This window comes from Passer montanus, unplaced genomic scaffold (assembly GCF_014805655.1).
Source record: "Passer montanus isolate IOZ18808 unplaced genomic scaffold, ASM1480565v1 scaffold12, whole genome shotgun sequence".
Taxonomy (NCBI): Eukaryota; Metazoa; Chordata; class Aves; order Passeriformes; family Passeridae; genus Passer; species Passer montanus.
Window position 1 is genome coordinate 3978584 of NW_024358722.1, and position 20687 is coordinate 3999270.

General features: G+C 46.2%; 1 protein-coding gene across 3 annotated transcripts in view; it reads right to left on the reverse strand.

The window, feature by feature from the left end:
- The window catches only part of MDGA1 (MAM domain containing glycosylphosphatidylinositol anchor 1), a 142036-nt gene that overhangs the window by 67430 nt on the left and 53919 nt on the right, over positions 1–20687 (reverse strand). For all 3 annotated transcript variants that reach the window (XR_005626423.1, XM_039698060.1, XM_039698061.1), the window contains exons 5-9: positions 17293–17489; positions 14343–14475; positions 9369–9638; positions 8645–8974; positions 5090–5383 (exon numbers count right to left, since the gene is read on the reverse strand). Coding sequence is in view for 2 of the 3 variants with exons in the window: in XM_039698060.1 (XP_039553994.1) it covers positions 5090–5383; positions 8645–8974; positions 9369–9638; positions 14343–14475; positions 17293–17489 (1224 nt within the window). In the remaining variant the exon portion in view is untranslated. The remainder of the gene's footprint in view (positions 1–5089; positions 5384–8644; positions 8975–9368; positions 9639–14342; positions 14476–17292; positions 17490–20687) is intronic.

Genomic DNA, 20687 nt, shown 5'->3' on the forward strand with positions numbered 1-20687 from the left:
TCTCCATGCCCAAAACACGTCTCAAGAGCACTTTTAAGAGAGCAGTTAATATCCAAGCTTATATTTCAGGAGGGGGCAGGGCACCAGCAAGACGCACTGACATTGAGCTATGGCTTCAACAGCTGATCGAAACAGTTTAATGCATTTCCATTTCCAGTTGCATGGAGCCAGCAATGTTTCTTACTTATTTACAGTATCACCCCCTCCCCTGCTCCCCGCTCTTGTGTTTGCTACATAGATAACGTGGGAAATTGATGCTGACTATCGCCTGCCTGATGTACAGCACTGCCGATGGCTTCAGCAGGATTTTAAAGAGGAATGAGTCAACAGTGTGTGACCAGGAATAACATTTGCCAGCGTGTGAGCTTGAATAGGAAAACATATCTGTGCCCACCTGAGCATTAGTCAAAGCGACAGTGGCAACAGATGCCCCAGCAGGATGTGCTCTGGCAGTCTTCCAGGTCAGGGCAGAGCCAGCCCTGCTAGCCACCAGCCCTATAGCAATGCCTGTGTCTAGGACTATAAATGGCTCCTGAAGTCCTGATAACCATCCCTCCAAAGGGAATGCTAGTCTGCTTTCCTGATTACTCCTAACATTCACTATGCTTTGAAGATAAAGCACAATAACCCACCTGCTGCCTAATGTGGCAGAACTTTATCTAAGGGCAGTAAGCGTAATCCTTTAGAAATCAGTCACAGATTATTGTGGGCTATTACTTTAGATCCAGATGAGGTAAATTCACAGGCCATGTTATTGCAAAGAAGGAAATACTCAGGTGAATTCCTTTTCTAGTCTTTCTTCCTGCAAAGATTTTACCTGCTCTGTGATATCAACAAGGGAAACAGGGCCAACTTTCAGACTTGACTATTGAAAACAAAGTCAGCCAGCCCTATATAATTATCACCCTTTCCTCCTACTCTTCTTTCATTGGGCACCCAGAGACACCAAAACCTCTGCAAAAGACAAAACTGGCAGCAGCAAAACTCTGCTTATCTCATCTTCAGAACCTGGTGAAGTAATTAACAGAGGACACAGGTGCTCTTCTACCAGGCTTTGATGGTTATCTAAAGAGGGAGAAGCCATTCAGATGGTGAAGCGTGGGCCTGAGACAGCAAGTAGTGAGTGCTGTGAAGGAGGATAAACCCATCTGCAGGAAAATATGGGAATAGATGTACTGAGGATCAGGTGGGATGAGAGTGCAGGGCTGAGCTGGACTTGGATGGAGCCGTGCAGTAGTTTATGAGATGTTGTTCAGGACTGACAAAGCATCAGAGCTGACATAATATTATTCAAGCAGCAAAATGTAGTAAGATTGAAATTTTCACCATACTGTTTTATGAGGCTCTAACAGAGCAAATGTCATATTCTCCATGGCAAGACAATAATCTCAAGGGCTACCTCTAGCAACAGCCAGAGCTTAAAGTCACTACTAACCTTTGTAATTCCTGCAAATACTGCTTTGAGCAATCTTTTAGGTTCCATGGCTAACACGTGTCTTTCAGTTTTTTGTTACATACTTGCTAAATTAGTATCTAAGTAGCATCCTTTTCACTGATGCACACAAGCATGCTTTCTTTCCTCTTTTCATGCACAGCAGCTCAAATGACACTACTGAGTTCCAAAGCCCAGACTGCTGCACATTTTCAAGCCCGGTGTTTCACAGCCTTGGACTAGTTACCCTACACAGGGTGGCCCAGCCCTAATTTTAAACATACCTCTGCAGAGGATTCATTTTTCTGATGGGATTTTCTACAAGTACCTGGTCCTGAAAAAAACCCTTGATAACAGCATCAGTGATAACATTGATATTATTAACAGCACTCTGCCACTCTATTAGTATTTTTATTTCAAGACTTCAAAGAGCTATGTTTATTATGCTCCACAAATCTTTGATTAGATGGGTCAGTTTTATTCCTGTTTTGAAGGTACAGGAAAAAATGACAAGACATTGCCAATCCAACTTAGATTCCCAGGAGTTCTGACAAGCCCAGTCTCTCACTATAACCATTATACAACATTTCTTCATCTTAAACACAGAGATATAAGGCTGCACAGACTTTCATAAACTTATTAATCTTTCAAAGCTCTACACTACAGACTAAGAAGTCCAGGGAACAGATCATCCATCCTGTCAGAGAGCTGATGATAGATAATTTCAGCTCATAAGCTAAAAGAAAAGCAATTTCTTCTGCTTTCTAAATACAAAAAGAAAAGCAGCTTTTTCTGCTTTCTAAATACAAAAAAAAAAACCTAAAATGTTGAAACACCTTTTTTGACAGCTGACTTCTTCTTTTTGCCTTCTTATTCTCTTTCCACTATTGCAGTGCAGTTGGAAAAGCCTATTTCTCGACTAGTTTGTTACAACACAGCACCGTATGCATGAGGATGAAGGGAGAAAACCAAGGGAGAGGGGAAGCACAGAAACAGGTTCTGACATCTAATCAGATCTGCTGTATTGATTTTGCAGCTCCGGCTCTGGAGCAAGTCGGAGGAGCGGCGCACGGGCAGCCCGCACAAGCAGGCGGCCTGCATGCGCGCACACGCGCGGCCGCGGCCAGGGAAGCGCTCATCACCGGGGCTGCAGCAGCCGCACGATCCCCATCTCCCACCAGATGAGAATTCCAGAGCAAGCCACCGAACTAATGAGCTGCCCACGCTGGAAAGCTGTGTTTCAATTAACCACAGCAGCCCCTGCCGCACCCACATCCTTCCCCCAGTGTGAACAAGGAGGAGAGGGATAAACAGGGACTGCGCTGCTTCTGGGTCTGTTTTCTGCATGAAGGGAAAGGGAGGAGGCTGTAAAAGGGACGAGAGCAATTCTTGCCCTGCTTTCTTGGTTTGCAGTTTCTTTTTCATACTAATGGAAGGAGCAATCAACAGCACTGAAACCAAAGCTGCCTGCTGAGGCACAGACCAGGCAGTGCCACCATGAAGGCCTTCCACGTTTTCCAGGCAGGAGGAGACAGCTCAGGCACACAAACACTCAGTATGCACCCAGTTTCCTTTAAGGGTACACAGAACTGATTGACAAGGGAAGGGGGCTGTTTGGGTGGGCTGGCATTTGGACTATATTACCTGAGCAAAATCATAATAAAGCATTGCTTGGCCATGGGATGAGCTATAGGAAGAGCATGTTCATCTACCCTTTACACAGAAGTTCATCACATCTTTGCTTTCTTGAGGGTCACATCATAGTGCCTGCCCCAGACAGCTTCTGGCCATCTTTACCTGCCATCTTTCTCGTGTGGGGAATCATGTCCTCTCCCTTCAGCCCAAGATTCAGGTCTGTGATCCCACTCCAGACCACCTAATATGACTGAATTCATCCAAGCTCAGCACTGCTGCTCCCTCTGCAGGGGCAGTGAGGGTCAGGCGGGGTCCACATAGCTTTCAAAAGGCAACACCAAACCGGGGACACCAGCCAGTCTCGTGGTTCTTTGCTCCCAAGTGAAATTTTGCTGTATCTGTCATTGTCTCTTGATGTGATCAAGAGTCACCTTCCCTGCCATGTCCTTCCAAGTCCCGTATGCCTGAACCAGGCTGTCTTCATCAACGGCTCAAACCAAGACACACATTTTCACCCTGCTTAAGGGAAGCTTCTCCACACATACTTACCGCATGGAAATCTTCACACATTTCCCTATCTCATCCTGTCATCTAAGCCCTCCACGCTCCTGGATAGACAGAGATAATTTTAAAAGGGACTCTTCAAATACTCAAAGTGCCTTCAGGATTTCACACACCTCTGTTATTGCTGTGCTCCCAGCAGCTCACATCTGTGAGCAGTTTGTCTGGTTGGTTTCAGCCAGGTTGTCTGCTCTGGTCTCACTTCTCTTGTTCCTGGGGAGCGAGCCTGGGAGAAGTGTGGCAGCATGTCTAATGAGTGCTGCTGTGCTGTGTCTGGAGGCTTGTCAGTCACAGCCCACAGGCAGCATGCCCAGGTGTAAATTAACCTGTTCCCTGCCTGCCCCACACCTGCCAGATCTGCGCTGCTCAGAGTACTCTGCCAGTGTTCAGCAATTGCACTGCACTAATGGGACAAGAGCTGCAGGGAGAGCCACGGCATTCTATCTGGCTGCCTTCCCCCAGTCTGATTTGAAGTCTTGTAAGAGAGAGAGCACAGACTGCTGCATGCCAAAACACACCTCAACAGCTGTGGGAGCTGAGCAGGCATTCACTCCTCTGGAGGGAGAAACCTCTGCAGGGAAAGGATGGAGATGTCACCAATGCAGCATCCCGCCCTCTGTGTACAGATACTGCCTTCAAGTGGGGCTGGGAGAACCACCCATAGCTGAAATCACTCATTCCTCTGGAGGGAGAAATCACTGCAGGGAAAGGATGGAGATGTCACCCAATGCAGCATCCCTCCCTCTGTGTTCACCTCTGTGTACAGATACTGCCTTCAAGTGGGGCTGGGAGAACCACCCATAGCTGAAATCACCCCATACACCTGCTAAGTATCAGCTTCCTGTTACTCACAGCCTGGCTGTATGAAAACCATTTGGGAGTATACATTCCCTGTTACCTATCACTGCTTTTCAGGCAAAATGATTCAGGCATATCCAGGGGTAACTAAGTTGAAAGTGTTGTGGTGTGGAAATGATCTAAACAACATTCATTTTCCACCTTTTGAGTTCTTGACTTTACAAACTTACTAACATATCCTGAAGGTATTTTACACACATGTAATGCACATAAACACACCTGCTAAAGTTGCACTCATCCCCAGACACCGAAATAGAAACCATTGTCCACAAATACATCCAACACCTCTTCCTTCCACTTGCAACATGCTTGCCATATGGTACCCTGCCCTTAGCCTCGTGTAGCCTGACCAATTAAATATAAACTGTTCAAAGGTCCCCAGACAAAGCCTCTCCCTTCCACTTGCAGCATGCTTGCCATATGGTGTACCCTGCCCTTAGCCTCGTGTAGCCTGACCAATTAAATATAAACTGTTCAAAGGTCCCCAGACAAAAGAGATGTGTCTGCTCAGCCCAGTAAGAAAGGTCAACCCTGTCTAGCCCCCAGGCTTTTGTGTACACAGGCATTCAGGCAGGCACTCCAGCACTGTATGGCTGTACTCACACTGCACGTTGAGCTGCACCAGGGCTTCCCGGGGTCTGATGTTAAATCCATTGTACCTGGCTGTCTGACACTTATAGGTCCCGCTCATTTCTCGGCTCACACTCTCCAGGTGCAGCTTCCCATCATATGTCTCCATTGTCATTGTCCCTGAAGGCATGGGGGCTTCCTTGTCTACCCGGGACCAGATGATGGGCGGCTTCGGCTTTCCCCGAACCTCGCACTGCAGCTCGGCCCTGGAGCCTTCCCGCACGGTGATGGCAGACTGACCCTTAGGGACACTGATTGTTGGTGGCACTAAAAGAGAGACAAGAAGGCAAACATTTTACACTGTGTTTTCAGAAAGTAAGGAATAGTCTCGAGATGCTTCTGATTGAGTCACACCAACAGCCTTGAACTCCAGAGGTTTCCACTCAACACAGTGCAACTCCTCTATGAACACACAGTCCATGCAAGTTATCCTGCAGGGTCTGGAGCTTCAGGGTGCCAAGGAGGATTCCAGCCTTTCCAACAGTGTGTCCCAATATCAATGCCAAGGGCCAGTTGTATTGGGGCAGACTCCAGCTCCCATCCCTCTGTTCGCAAAATGCTATCCAGCTGCAGGGATAGCATCAAGGAACACAAAGGCAAAAGACTCTTTGATCCATTTCTCAATTTCTCATCAGTGAATTTCTCAAGTGGAACTGCAGGTTTTTGGCCAAAAACAGAAGTCATATCTGCCAAGGTATCTAGACACCTTATCCAAACCAAGACTTAAAGGATAAGTGCTTGTAGATCCCATCTCCTGCCCTCTCAGAGGTCCAAGATCCCTGTTTGTTCCTAAACCACAGCAAGGAGTCAGCTCTTTTTAAGTGTCTTTGCTTATTTTACTTTTATTGCATATTCTACTTTTATTATTTATTTTGTTTTTATTGGTGAATGCACTGTGAATTTCTCACACCAATAAACCTCTGCTTATCTGAATGAGAGATGGGTCCCAGCAAGAATCACTCCTGGCATCCCTTTGAGGTTGGGAAGAGCTCACCCAGCAGAATGATGCCAAGCTGAGGCTAGAGTTGGAGGCACAGTAACATTCAAAAGAAATATCCAGCTATCAACTGACAACCAAAACTTTGCTGATAAACAAAGCTGAAGAGAAATCCAGTGAATACAGGGTACAGAGATGTCAGTGGGAAGAGGCTGACTGTTCACATCCCCAATTCCACCAAGAACCCAGGAAGGGGATTTTTGTGCTAAACCACATGTAATATTGACAATTTATTTGTGCTAGACTTTAGAGTCAACAGTTCAGCTGAGGTAAATATGGTCACAATCTATTCTGAAAGCTCCTTTTTCAGCCCTTCCTGCTGACAGTGGCAACACTTGGATTGACACTTCCATAACTGCAAGGGCCACGTACTTTGTTTCCATTTAAATCAAAATATAGGACTACAGAAGCTGTAACAAGCTGGTCTGACCAACATTAGATCAATTCAGCTCCAGCAAGGAGAGTGTGCTATGGTAATTGTACATGTTACAGCCTGCAGCTCTTTATGAACAAATTTAGGATGGATACAGCCTAATCTCCCTCTGCAGTGACCTTCCTATGCAACACGGAGGCTACATTTTCAATTTGCAGGTCTCCCGTGGGCTGGGGAATCTCATCACACCCTGTCCTGCACGGCGTGAAAGGACGGCAGCACTTTCAGCGCTAACGCTGCCAGCAGCCGCTCACCTGGTGAGCAGCAATTTTCTCCACAGGTAAAGTTGCAAATTGCATTTGAAGCTTTTTTTTTTTTTTTAATTAAAGCTATCACCTTGGAGCTGCTCAGTGGAGGCAGTCACTTTGATGAGCTCAGGTTTTGCTCATTGGGAAACATGGATCCAGTGCTGCTGTCCTCTTGCTCTGATCCTGTGGAGCAAGGTGTTTTATATGGGAATCACATGTTGGAGGTGGCTTGTTGCTGATTATGGGGATGTTGCATGTTGGACAGCCTTGGCTGCTGCATGGAGGGCTGCTCCAGTGGGGATGGCTGTTTTCATTCCCTGGGACACAAAGTGGTCCTGCTGGCCCAGGCTGCCAAAGAGAGGCTTCAAAATGCCCCAGGCTGCCCTCCTTCCCTTCCTCATTGGCAGCATCCACACAGGCACATGGGACTCACTCTCTTCCAGACAGGCACAGGGCAAGCTGTCACCACAGACACCTCCTTTAAGACAGCAACTGGCTGGTGCTTGGACCAACACCTGCACTGTCAGACACTGCCAAGCCCCCTGGTGGAATCATCCTGGGTCTCCCAGCTCTTCACAGCCTCCCACCCTTGCAGTCTTAAACACAACTGCACTCTGCCATCTAGTGATCTCGGGCAAAAAGAATTGTTCGAGGTGGTATCAGCCGTACCAGTTTGGGAAAGCCAATTTTGCACCAGGATTGGTGAGTTGTGTTCCCTGTTGGTATAACAGGGTTGGTGTTGGCTGGCATGGAGAGGTCCTACCTTCCATGGCTGTCCTCAGAAAGGAAGGACCATTCTTCAATGTTGAGTGGATCCACGGCACTGTCAGGGCTCAGTCTCCAGGCTGCCAACAAGAACTGGATGCAATCCTATTGGGAGCAGGCTGGCCCCAGTATTTCTAATGGGAGACAAGGGCTTCCCAAAGCATCAAGATTATTTGCAGCACTTTTTTCTGGAGAGCTGAAGTGAATAGCATCCAGAATTAAGAGTGAGCTCAGCCTGGCCTGTGATCCAGCACAACCAGGGACTGAAAAGGTGCAGGTCACCTTCTGTGAAGGTGAGGTCAAAATCTGTTGGCAGCTGACTCCTCTGAGGAGTCTTCCGTCAGATTACTAATGCAGTGTTTTTTGTACTGCACCCTCATGGTCCTGGAAAGGCAGCACAATGACATGGATGAAATGGAGAGCACAGCTGGACCCACCACTTCCGCAGAAACAGAAAGACAGCCCTGAGACTCTATATTTTAGTCCCCAGCATGACTGACAAACACTGACATATTTGTCCAGTCCTCACAGGGCCATGGGGTGAAGCTCTGACCCTGATTTTAGGGGGGAGGCATTTATAACACTGACAATCCTACAGAGAGGGCCCAAGACAGACTGCATTTTCAATCCAGTAAACATTAAAAATCTTCACAAAAATTGTATCCTGGACACAATGCCAAAGAAAAGAAAGAGCAGCTTTCTTTCTCTTTTACTCTCTTCTAAGCAAAGGGACACTCGAAATTTGCTGAAATACCACCACTTCTTCCTTCCTTCACAGTGTGGAGGTTTGTTTGAACAATCACACTGTAAATCTGCCTCTGTAGCTGGAGTGCACTTTGGACTTTTCATAGGGAGAAAACATAAAGGAAGATCTACTTGGTACATAATACATCTGACAGATAAGTTGTAACTATTACCCATCTCCAATCTGAGCCAAGTGCTTGCCTAAGGATGTAAGACCTTTCTCCACTAGCATTCAAGATATGCACGTGAAGTTCTTCAAAGAAGCCAGTAGCACAGGGCTGTGGGGCAGCCAGTGATGCCAAACACTCTTCTGGGATCCCCATCTGCCAGAGGGAGCTCACCTGTCTCTGAGGAGATGTTCACCTCCACACTGAGGTCAGGAATGGGTGCTCCCTGGAAGGTAGCCACACACAGGTAGGTGCCATAGTCACTGAATCTCAGGTCAATAATCTCCAAGCTGCAGGTCACAGGTGGGAGCTCGGGGTCGTTGCGGGTGATGAGCAAGCGGTCTGAGAACCTGGCTGGTTTTCCATTCTTGTACCATGAATAGACAACCTTCTCCTGGGGGACAGCATCTACATGGCATGAGAGCTTCAAGTCCTGCCCTAACTGGATGGTCTCGCTCTCTTTGATCACATCAGGAGTGATTTGGAATGTGGCATTCTTCATGGCTGAGATGAACAGAAGTGCAAAACTAGTTAGGGATATCAAAGTACCTCATGTGGGACAGGAAAACTGTTCTTTGCTCCTCAGGAAGGCAACATTTTCATGCAAAATCTGCCCAAAGACCTCTCCCACTTATGTTCCCACAAAATGCCCCAAGGGACCTCACATTTGGCACTCTGGGATCATCCAATTCAGGACAACACTACAGCCCAGGATGAAGCTGCTAACGGTGCTTGCACAGCCGTTGGTCTGGGAGCAGAGAAACTTGCACAGGCACTTCTCCAGAATATTAATTACTACTAAATATCACATCCGCCCTCAGCTGTACAAGAACAGCCAGGAGGAATGCAATTCCCCCAGTCCCTGAAAACACATGCTCAGAGAGAAACAGCAACTTACACCGCACCAGCAGGTTCACAATCTTCTTTGCCGGGTTCCCCACATTGTTGATGGCCGTGCAGTTGTAGTAGCCCGAGTCCTCCACGCGGATCCTCCAGATGGTGAGGTTGCCTCCTTGCACAAGGCTGTTGGGAGGCATTGGGCCAGGAGAGTGGGACCAAACCACTTCTGGCTGTGGGTCACCGCCCGTCAGAGAGCACTGCATGGTGATGTTGTCACCAGGGTTGACCACCAGAGTCTCATTGACAGACAGCTTCAGAGCAGGTGGGGCTGGAAAAGCACAAAGAGGGACACTTCAGAGGTTGAGAAAGACTCATCCACTTGCCTGTGCACAGCTTCATACTTTGTATGATTTGTTCTTGTTGATGGCTGGTTTGAGTAGGGACAGCTGGAAAGATCTATTAATTGATTACGAATATGAGGTGTTTGTGCATCTAAAGTATGATCATTATCATATCTTTGAATGAGAACACTCTGCTCTTTTATGGCTAGGAAGCAGAGCAGGCAGGACCTCACACTGCCCCAGAAAGCACTCTGCCAGTAGTGCTTAGGATTGGAGCACAAAGCAGCTATGACATTTTATCAGTGCTCAGTGCAGGTTCTCTATGGCTTTAGGATGCAGGTCAAAAGAAAAGCCTGATAAACCCACTCTGCACATATAGGGGTGGCAAACAGACAAAATTTGGCAGTGAAAAACCCAAGGCCTGAAGTTTCAGGCCACTGAACAACTGCAGCCAGGTGTAAGGGCAATGGAAACCTTTGTAGCCTTGATGTAGAAGTGAAGGAGAAAGGACAGCCTCAAAGGAGCCTGCTTGAGCCCAAGCACTGCTTGTGCTCAAGGACAGCTGGCATTAAACCACTCCTCTCACTCAGAGTTCCCATCCCAAGAAGCAAGCTTTGGGGAAAGTCTAGAATTTAAAAAAGCTTTCCTCTGCTATCCCATGATATGCCTCTCTATCTCTCACACCCAACTAGATGTCTTTGAGAGGCAAAGGCTTTGCCAAGCAGATAGTCCTTGCAGCTTGGAGACTGATATGGAGGACCAGGGTCTGTCTGCACCCTAACAGACCATTAACAGCAGCTCTGAACCGGCTCTTCATCTCCTTCACCTCCTCAGGGGTTTAATATGCTTTTCTGTACACCCGGGGGCCATCACAATCAGAGCAATTCACATTCAGCTGAGTTGAGACTGATTCAAAGCATCTACACAACCTCTCCTTTAAATGCCCTAGTACCTGTTTTTTGGTTTTGTTTTATTTTATTTCTGCACCCTTCTCACTACAGCCCCCTCCAGGAACTGATCCAAAATCCTTCCCCTTGTGTTCTCCCTTTCATTCCATGAAAAGTCTTTCAAAGCCTCTATGAGCACTATGACTGGCTCCATCTAGACAGAGCTGAGAAAGTAGCAGTCCCCAGCAAAAAAACAGGGAGTATGTTTTAAGTAACAGCCATAATAATGCAAAATAAGACATTGTTCCATATTCATGAAGCCTGATTTAACAGCATCATTATTTCTGCCTCTTCTCTCCCTGGACCCTGTGTTAATGAGCTGTGCTGGATTTGTGTTGGATCTCTGAATTACAGCCCACACAAACAAGGCAAGGAGGACTCTCCTCTCCTCAGCACCGGTGCCATAATTTAGTAGCACAACTACTGCCATACTGGGATATTGCTTTGGTGTACTGAATATAATCTCCTCCCTGGCCACTGCACATGCCATTTGTGTCAGAGGGGGCCAGCTATGCCTAAGGAAGAAGGTGGCTCTTCTGCTACCTCCTCTGGCCATTTTGAAGCCAGTGGCTGGAGCCTTTGAATTTTGGAAGGCCACAGCCTGAACTCAAAGAGACTTTGTCAGATCTCTTTGCAGGAGTCTTGTAAATAGTGTGCAAGGGTTAATGCTTATTAAATAGCAAAGGAAGGATTTGTACATCCTCACCAAGCTCCAGATGGTTTCATGAGACACTATGTAGCCCAGAAACACAATAGCTCAACTCACCGTGGTTGGGCAGGACACATTCCTGTCACTAACTCAGTGCAGCTGACACCAAATAGCTGTTCCTGCCCTCGGACATTGAACTGGTCTGAGGTTCACAGTGCACAGACAAACTGGCAGATGCAGCATCTTGCCTGGGAATCTCCATCCATCCCTGTCAGAGACAGAGAAAGCCTGAGACCAGCCCATGTCCAGAGAGAAGGTGTCAGAGCTGGGCAGCACAAACCAGAGGTCCTGCAGACTCTGGTTAAGATTTAGGGTTTTTGCAGGTTTAGGGTTGGAGATGCAAATATCTGGCCCACACTCATCTTGCCCAGCTCTGGCAACATGTTGAAAAAGTGACATGTTGGTGCAAGCACTGCATGAGGGCAGGCTGTGTGTGCACACATGAATGAGGCAGGGAAACTGCAGATCTGCCACCTGCCACAGCTCCAGGCAGCACGCTCCCACGACATGCTCCAGAATGGAGCCCTGGCTGTGGCAGCCTGCGTGGGCTACCACTCCCCACTCCCACTCTCGTCAGCAGACAGAGGTTAACAGACTGCAGACATTGTTATGCAGGAGATGATTCTCATTTATTTGTAACCTGTGGCAATTCCTTTTGTTCTTGGCTCAGAAAACCTGCTGGCGGAGTCTGCCGAGCAGCGAGGGGACCATTAAAAACAAAGAATCGCTTTCAATTCCCTTTGAAGTCCAATTTGCTGCAGTAAAACTGCAGGAGAATTAACCAGCTGGGCTGCTTAATTTTGCAGAAATTGAGGCAGGGGGAAAAGTCAGGCTGACCCTGCTGGAGCAGGAGATGGCAGCCTGGTGGTGAGCTGGACCTGTGGCTCTGTGGACCCAGACTGCTGCTCTGGAGCCAGGCAACAGCAGCAGAACAGAGAGGGAGCAGGGACATCTCCTTCCCACTAAGGTTGCAGACAAAGAACCCGTGCCCTGCTGCAAGGCCCAAGCTGATGAGCAGAGCTTGGGACAAGTCCATCTCCTTACCAGAGACTATGATCTGCCCGAAGGACAGTGAGGAGCCAGCTGAGGAACAACAAGTGAGCTGAGGAGATCCCCCTGGCCCGACCTGACCTGACCCACCAATTCACCTCAAGGTCTGCAGTGCCTGGACTATAAATATTTAAGAGAGAGAAATTTCCAAGCATTTCAGCACCCTTTGGGCCCCTCTCAGTTATAAAGGCAAAGGCATCCTGAATGAAGCTGCTCAGGATTCTGGGCACAGCCAGGTCTAGAGAAACTGTGAAAGCACAAGAGCAAGGGGAACAGAAAAGACATAGGCAAAATAGGAGAGAATTAAAGAATTTCATTTAAATATTTCCTCACCTATGCACAATACTACCTACAGGGCAAGTAACCCATATAATATTTCATGTTAAATAAAGCCATGCTATTTAACATAAACCCTGCTCACACTGCAATGCCAGCTTCATTTTCTCTGCCAACTTTTAATACAATTTGCTAAGAACACATTTTCCATGGCCCTTTGAGCTTGTAGTACCAGGCTCCACTGTAACTATGTATAAATATGCATTTATAATTTAAAAAACAGGAGAAAAAAACCCTACATAGATGTGCTTAAGAAGCTGGTGTAAATTGAGTCATATCACTGACTTGTCAGCAAGTACAATCTGAGAATACATTTTCCCCATTCACTTAGTACAGGGCCTGGATTGAAATGAGGAGTAGTTTCCCTGTGCTTGGGCTGGCAGGGGGAATGGATATAAAGAAAAATTTGATTTTCTAACTCTTCAAAGGTAAAGGTACACATGGAAGAAGAGCTGTATAAGATCCCTTTCTTCATCATGAACAGAAGATAAGTTTTTAAAGGAAATATTTCAACATTTGCTACACTCTCATCCTGAGAGAAATTCAGCTAATAGGGTGAATTGTTTGAGACATGTTTAGAAATCTTACTACAAAGAGAATACTTTTTTTCTGACATTATCTAAAATTCACTTTCTTAAGCTCATTATTTTTCTTCTTCCTATATAAAATGAGGCAACTATTGTTCAGCACCTTGGAACTCCACTCAGATCAATAAACATAATTTAAATGGTATCAACAGTATCCTGTCAACAGTTAACAACATCAAAAAAAGTTCTGTTTCCACTGCACAAAGATGACACAAGGGATGCAAACTGCTTTGTGTTACATTAGAGAGGTGAATAATTCAAACAGCTGCAATGCCTTTCTCTCTGATCATAGAATACTCCAGGGCTGGAAGCAATTTCCTGACATTTACTTATTATTTGCAAATATTCAACACACTTGGGAGCTTTACAGGTGGGGATTTTTTATTGTGTGTGTGATTTTGATTTGGGTTTCTTTAATGGACAGGTTGCAATCAAGTGCTTGCCAGTATTTGATACATGACACTCAGTTATCGTTCACTTACTGCACGTCAAGCAGGCGGCACCAAAGTGAATCTGCTCACAGCTGGAGGTGCCCTCAAGCACTGCCAGTATAAATATGAGTGTAAAATGTATTTTTTGGGAAGGCACTGGAGATGTGTGCTTTCCACAAACACTGGCACCAGCAGAGCCCGTTACCTGGGAGGTGCTTAGAGCACAGCCTGGCAAACCAGGCTTGGAGTTACACATGGATGAATTATTTGTAAGAACTCCTGCAGCACTGCCCCACTCCAGACTGCATGAAATCTATTTTTAAAGTCACTTAGAATTATAAATAAATAAAACAGTGTATGAATTAGAAGCTACATAGTGCCTCAACACCTACACGTAGTCTGTTTTAATGATCTCATGGCAGGCCTGGCCACATGCAGCGCTACAAGAAACCAGAGCAGCCCTGGCCACAAGACTTCCATGTGAAGGATTTGTAATCCCAGCAGCCACGTAAACAAGGTCGAGGTGCTGCAGGCCCTGGACAGAGTGCTGTGTTATCCTCCTGGGGGAGTAATGGCTGTTGAGGAGGTGAAGGGTCAGGGGGCTGCAGGGACCCTTCCTGTCCCCTCTTACCTGTGGTGTTTGTGAGCTGGAAGGTGATGGATTTGTCAGGGATGCTGCAGACATTGCGGACAGACACCTGGCACGTGTAGCTGGCATAATCCTGAGGTCGAAGGTTCTTCAGCTTCAGGACTTTGGTTTCACCCTGGGATTTGGGAAAAATAGGGGCAAGAAAAGACACAAGTGTCCAAAGCACAGATCATCATTCCAAGCCCATATCCTGTCCCAAACTTTACAGATTACCAGCAGCTCTCATGAAAGCCTTAGGGAACTGTGCAGATTTCAAGTCCCCCTCAGCTCTATACAAAGGAGACACAAAATGTTTGCAGTGGTCATTTCACCTCTAGGGTTTCACAAAACACCCAGCAACTGACCGACATGACCTGACAGCACTGCCAAACAGGTCTGGGCATAATTTCTCATTAACTACTGCCAGAAACATCTTGTAGAACATGACAAACCTCAACCATCGCAGAACAGACCCTGAGATCTAACTCGGATATGTCAGTAGGAACCCAAAGGAAGTCACTGGGGACTCAACATTGCCATACCAAAGTAAATCAGAGCAGATTGAGGCACTAATACTGGCCTAAATATGACAAGTTCAACAGTTATGCTCTAGAAATCTACAGTACAGGAGGGAAAAAAAAAATCAGAGAAATACTCAAAGAACTTCCAAAACTTTCTGATGCCTCTTCTCCAGATTCTAATCTCATTTATGCTGATGTAAATCCAGAGTGACTGCAGAGACTTTGATAGCCTTTTCTCATTCTAAGGTAACAAATAAAATCACTGCCTGCACTCCATTAGTTACTGGCTTGTTACAGAAACAGAATCAACTCGTTACATTAACGACAGACGTGTTCTGTAGACTTTTATTTATGGAATGCAGAAAGCTCTGAGAATCATCCTATGGTTTGCACACCCTGCAACTCGTACGTCTTCTGCTGACAGCTTGTTGCTGTTGTTCTCCTTGAATTTGTCTAAATCTCTTTTGAAGAAACCATTCCATAACTGCCTGCAAGTGTGAGGAGGTGTCAGCATGACAAATCTTCCTGAGGACAACCTCAAGGGACTGGACAATGAGCTCAGGAATGCTAATATGCAGAGAACAAGGATGTGGAGTGAGTAAATTAGAATGATAAAACCTAGGGCACCGATAACACAAGAGAGTCCTGTCCACTGAGAATTGCTGTTATGCCACACAAATTATGGCATTTACAATATGCACTTCATCTCCAAACTTACAGGGTCATATGTATCTCCTGTTTATTGATTAGTGAATTTAGGTATATGGGTATAAACCACCAGTGTAAGTAAGTTTTAAAAAGCTTAAACAGTGAAATCTTCATCTTGTTTTTAATGTAAAAGCCTATTCAAACCTGACACTGATAGAGGTTTATCTCTAAGACAACACTGCAAACTCCAGTGAAGGGTACTTTGTTAAACATTCCAGCCAGATTTTCCCCTTCCAACAGTGCTGCAGAGGTGTGTTTTTGTTAACTTCAACTCTTACCAACCCAAACTTACAGGCTTGTGCTGGTGTTAAGGAGAGGACCACAAGGGCATGCCTGTCTGAGCACAGCAGTCCCAACACCCTCTTTCAGAGCTGGGAATGACCCATCATGTCAGGAGCATTGCCTGACAGGAGCTGCAGTGTGCTGGGTCATTTAAACATTAATGCTGCAACATGGTGAATTTTTGCCAGATGCCTTGTTTAGCTAGAGAAAATATCCCAAGTCCTAAGACATCCTCTCATTAGGCAATGTCTCCCGTTAATTACACTGAGCCTAGTGAAAACTGGAAGAGCCCATGGTGGCTTCCTCCAAGGCCAGGGATGTCCTAGTTGGGAGCCACATAGCACACAGACAAAGCTGTCTTCAGGGCCAAACAGCAGCGCTGACCTACAGTGTTTCTGCAAATCTGCCACTAACCAGCAGCTCTCTCCTCCCTCCCTCCTCATCCCCCTGAATATTTCCATTTGGATGCCCATTTCCACGACCTACAGAGATGGCGTGTTTCAATAAAATATGAACATGACTACATTAACTTAAAGGTTGCCTGGGGCATTACTCAGAAATCAAACTCAGCCAGAATGTGCTCTGGGCCCAGCTTTGGGAATGCAGGAAGGTGCTTGGGATGAAACAGGAGCCCTGGGGAGCTGCCCTTTCAGCCCTCCCTTCCCACCCATCCCTGCCATGTGCTCCCTAGCAGCCTTGCTGGAAGTACTGGGGCTGATTAGCATCTAAAGTACATTCAGCTCCTGAGCTCAGCTTAGGATAGCATGCTCAGAGTGCCCCGGCAAAAGAAAAATTCCCTTCCATCCCCCATTGCATTGGCTGGCTAATTACTGTGAAGAAAGTGGTGTTTACAGGGAAAACCTGTTGTGCAGGGCAAGTCCAACACAGGTGAGCAGGAGAAGGTGAAAAGACATGGACACCTTGTCCTAGGACAAGTCAGGAAGTGCCCAGGCATTGGGCTCCCCATTACTTGTGGCCACTAGAAGAACTCATGGATCCCACAGCAATGCCTGCCATTTGCTCACACTGCTAAAGAGGAAGCCCTTCCCTAATATATGGAGCCTGGGCACTCAGTTAAGAAAAAAAATTAGTGATGGGAGATAGAGAAAATCCAATCTTGTGATTTTTTGGATCTTAGTCTCAGCCATCCAACAGCTGCATAACCTCAGTAGGAGAGCTGTGTCACTGCTCTCAGGAACGGTGATAAAAAGGGAAAGGTCCTCCTAAGCCACACTCCTTCGTTCTGCTCTGCTCCTCTTGTACCCTGGGAATTTGCATGAGAAGGAAGGTCCACCTGCCCTTCTGGAAGCAGCACTCCTTAGAGTGGCCTGCAGCCTCTCCCCAGCATCATAATCCATGCAGGGAAGGAAACACCACCCACCACAGTGCCCTGCATCAGCAAGACACTCAACACAAGTTGGCAGAGGTTTGCTTATTTTCACCTGTGTGTAAAGGGGTTCGTAGATGTCCACACCATTGTCCTGACTGTGAGAAAGTGTCTCAGCTCCCCGTTTCCAGATGAAGCGAGCTGGGGGGTTGGAGTTGACTGTGCAGCGGAGGAAGACGGTCTTCTCCTGGTAGAAGCTGCCACGTACATCACTGATGGTCTGGTGAACGGTGAGAACAGGTTCATCTAGATCTGCAAGGGAGGTAAGGAGGGTCGCAGCCATTGTTAGCAAAGCTTGGTCTGCGTGTACAGCCTGCAGAGCAGATGATGCTCCAGGTACCACTGAGGAGAGGGGAAGGTCCCACACATCTGGCTGATGGCAACTGCTGATTTAAGAGAGTTTTACTACCTGAGGGCAGGTAGTACAACCAACATATAAAGGGAACACACAGGAGAAGCTGGAATTCTCCCGCTCACCACACAAACCTTCAGAGAATAGAAAGCAGTCTCTGTTTTGCAGAGCCCCATGCAGTCCTCAAAAAAACCCCACCTGCCTGCCACATGTGTCTCAGAGCAGTGGGCTGCCTCATATTCCTCAATGGTAGCCCCCTACAGAAAATCACTACTTTCTACTTCAGTGAGAGGATCCCAGTAAGTTCTGTTCCATCATAATTTCTCCATCTTCTAGTTTCCAAATCGCTCCTGCAATCATGGGACTAAGCCCAGGGCTGTGAGATGTCCATACAAATGACATGACAAACCTTCAAGACAAGGAATGAAACAAAAAATCAGAACAAGATCAAGGAGCTGAGTTGGAAAGTCATTTAGACAGAGCAAATCTCATGAGGAATCACAGTAACGTGAGATGCAAAACACTGTAATAGGTATGCGTAATTTCTCTCTCTTCCTATTAAATATCCTCCATGTATTTTCTTCAAAGTCTGTATCAACTGTCCTTTGGCAGCTTCCAGTCACTGCAACACCATTACCACTCCCTAAACTGATTAGATTATTTTGTTCTCTTTTTTTACAGAAGATGCTCCTTTCAATTCTCTTATTGTACCTGCACCAGACATGCAGCCACCATGACTGAATCAATGGTTATCAGTGGCTACATTTGCAAGGACAGAAGCAATAGCCCTGCAGGAAGAGGATTTTCTCCATCCACACAGAGCATACTGCCCCCCTACAGCTGCCCAAGGGATGATTTTCTCAGAAGTTGCAGCAGATATCAATGTTTGAACATCAAGGCTGAATCAATGGTTATCAGTGGACACATTTGCAAGGACAGAAGCAATAGCCTGGCAGGAAGAGGATTTTCTCCATGCACACAGAGCATACTGCCCCCCTACAACTGCCCACCTGTTAAAAAGGGATGATTTTCTCGGAAGTTACAGCAGATATCAATGTTTGAACATCAAGGTAGCATGGGTGACACCTCAGAGGCAGTGGATCGTTCTCCTCACAAAACCACTGAGACTGTGTTTAAATGTAAAGATCCCTTTTGACAAGAACTGGCACTGTAAAATGGAAGTCAGTCTCCAGGCAGTGGATCTTTCTCCTCATAAAACCACTCTGAGACTGAGTTTAAATGTGAAGATCCCTTTTGACAAGAACTGGCACTGTAAAATGGAAGTCAGTCTCCGTGTCTTCAAGTATGTCTATAAGGCACCTTTTGAGCTCAAGCTGAAGCAATTCTATATTTTCAGGAGCATTATGACCCCATTTCCAGCTGCAAGAAAACCAAGGTACTTGTACCCAGTACCCTCTTGTGCTGCCAGCATGATCCTCTGCACATGCTTAACACGTTCATCACCTCCTGCCCTCCCATGCCACCTACTTTTGACAGTATTTTATTTTACAGATTTGTAAGTTTGGAGATCTGACTTCCAGAAAGGAAGAGGGAAGCAGGGATGAGTTTCTGCTAACATGTCATCCAAACAACGTATGCTCTCTGCTGAATCACAAGTATCAACTTGTGGGTTTGCATCTTTTAACGAGCTGTATGCTCTGCAGACAGCAATTGTTATGCGACCTGAAATTTGTCTGACTGACCATAGCTCAGAGATATGAGTAGAGCTGTTAATGGAATAATGACAAGAACAAAATATATCCCAGCAAAAAACCTCCACCAACTAAAAAACAATCACAGCTGAAGAGAAAACATATGCAGATGGAAAAAAGTCTCCTCTCCATACAGTGCTGTCTTCATGTGGCCACAGGATGACTGAACATCAAATTCTTTTGGACCACGACCTTTTGGACCAGAGTACAACCTCTCCTCCTTTCCTCATTCTTTGTCTTTAACCTTACTTTATTTGGTCAAACTTCACATGAGTGACTGTAGCTACCATCCTTCTGAGACTGTTTCTCAGCAGGTAAAACACTTGCCTTACTAAGTGAAAAAGCAGCTCACTGTTCCAGTCTCCTGGCTCCCAGCTACTCTCCACACTGAAAACAACACCTTCTTTTTGGTTGCTAAAACTTTCCTCCTTTGAATTCTTCGAGTACAACCTCTCCTCTTTTCCTCCTTCTTTGTCTTTAACCTTACTTTATTTGGTCAAACTTCACATGAGTGACTGTAGCTACCATCCTTCTGAGACTGTTTCTCAGCAGGTAAAACACTTGCCTTACTAAGTGAAAAAGCAGCTCACTGTTCCAGTCTCCTGGCTCCCAGCTACTCCCTACACAGAAAACAACACCTTCTTTCTGTTTCTTGCTAAAACTTTCCTCCTTTGAATTCTTCAGCCCTCTTTTGTAAAAGTCAGCTCTAGGTCTAGCCCTCCTGAGAAAAGCTAAAACAAGACCTACGACAATGTGTATGTCCTTGATGTATGAGTATCGCCACTGATGTCAGTGAGCTGCTCCAATGATAAATTTGGCCCAAGGCTGTTCATGGAGATGATCACATGGGATGTTTCATGCACAATAAAAGCTTGTAAACACTCACTCTTTTCTTTTCCTTACCTTCTCTCTCTCTCCCACATGGAAATCCTCAGAAGAGCAGCTGCCCCTCTGCCAGTACCCAACCAATACTTTTAAGCCTCACTGATGCCCACTCGGGGCAGAGGAATGTTATGCCACATGGGTTAGTGTTTCCAGTTTAATATCCTCTTGGCACTAACGATGGACTCTGCACAACTTCACTGCCAAACACTAAAAGTATGACTGAGGACTAGCAGCAGCTGTCAAGGACACCAAGGTACACATGAGAGTGATTACTTACCTCTAACTACAAAATGGGATGCAGGAAAAGAAGGGGTTTGTTTTCAAATTCTGCTTCATTCAGCTGAGGGTTGCCTGGGTGAGCGTTCAACAAAAACTGTGGCTTTTCCCATGTGTTCCCTTGTACCTACTGCAAATACTAGCAGAAAATAGTCTCTCCTCTCCAAAAACCAAGTGAGCAGAACAGAGGTGCAGTACCAAGTCCATCTGCAGAGTAGATGTTAG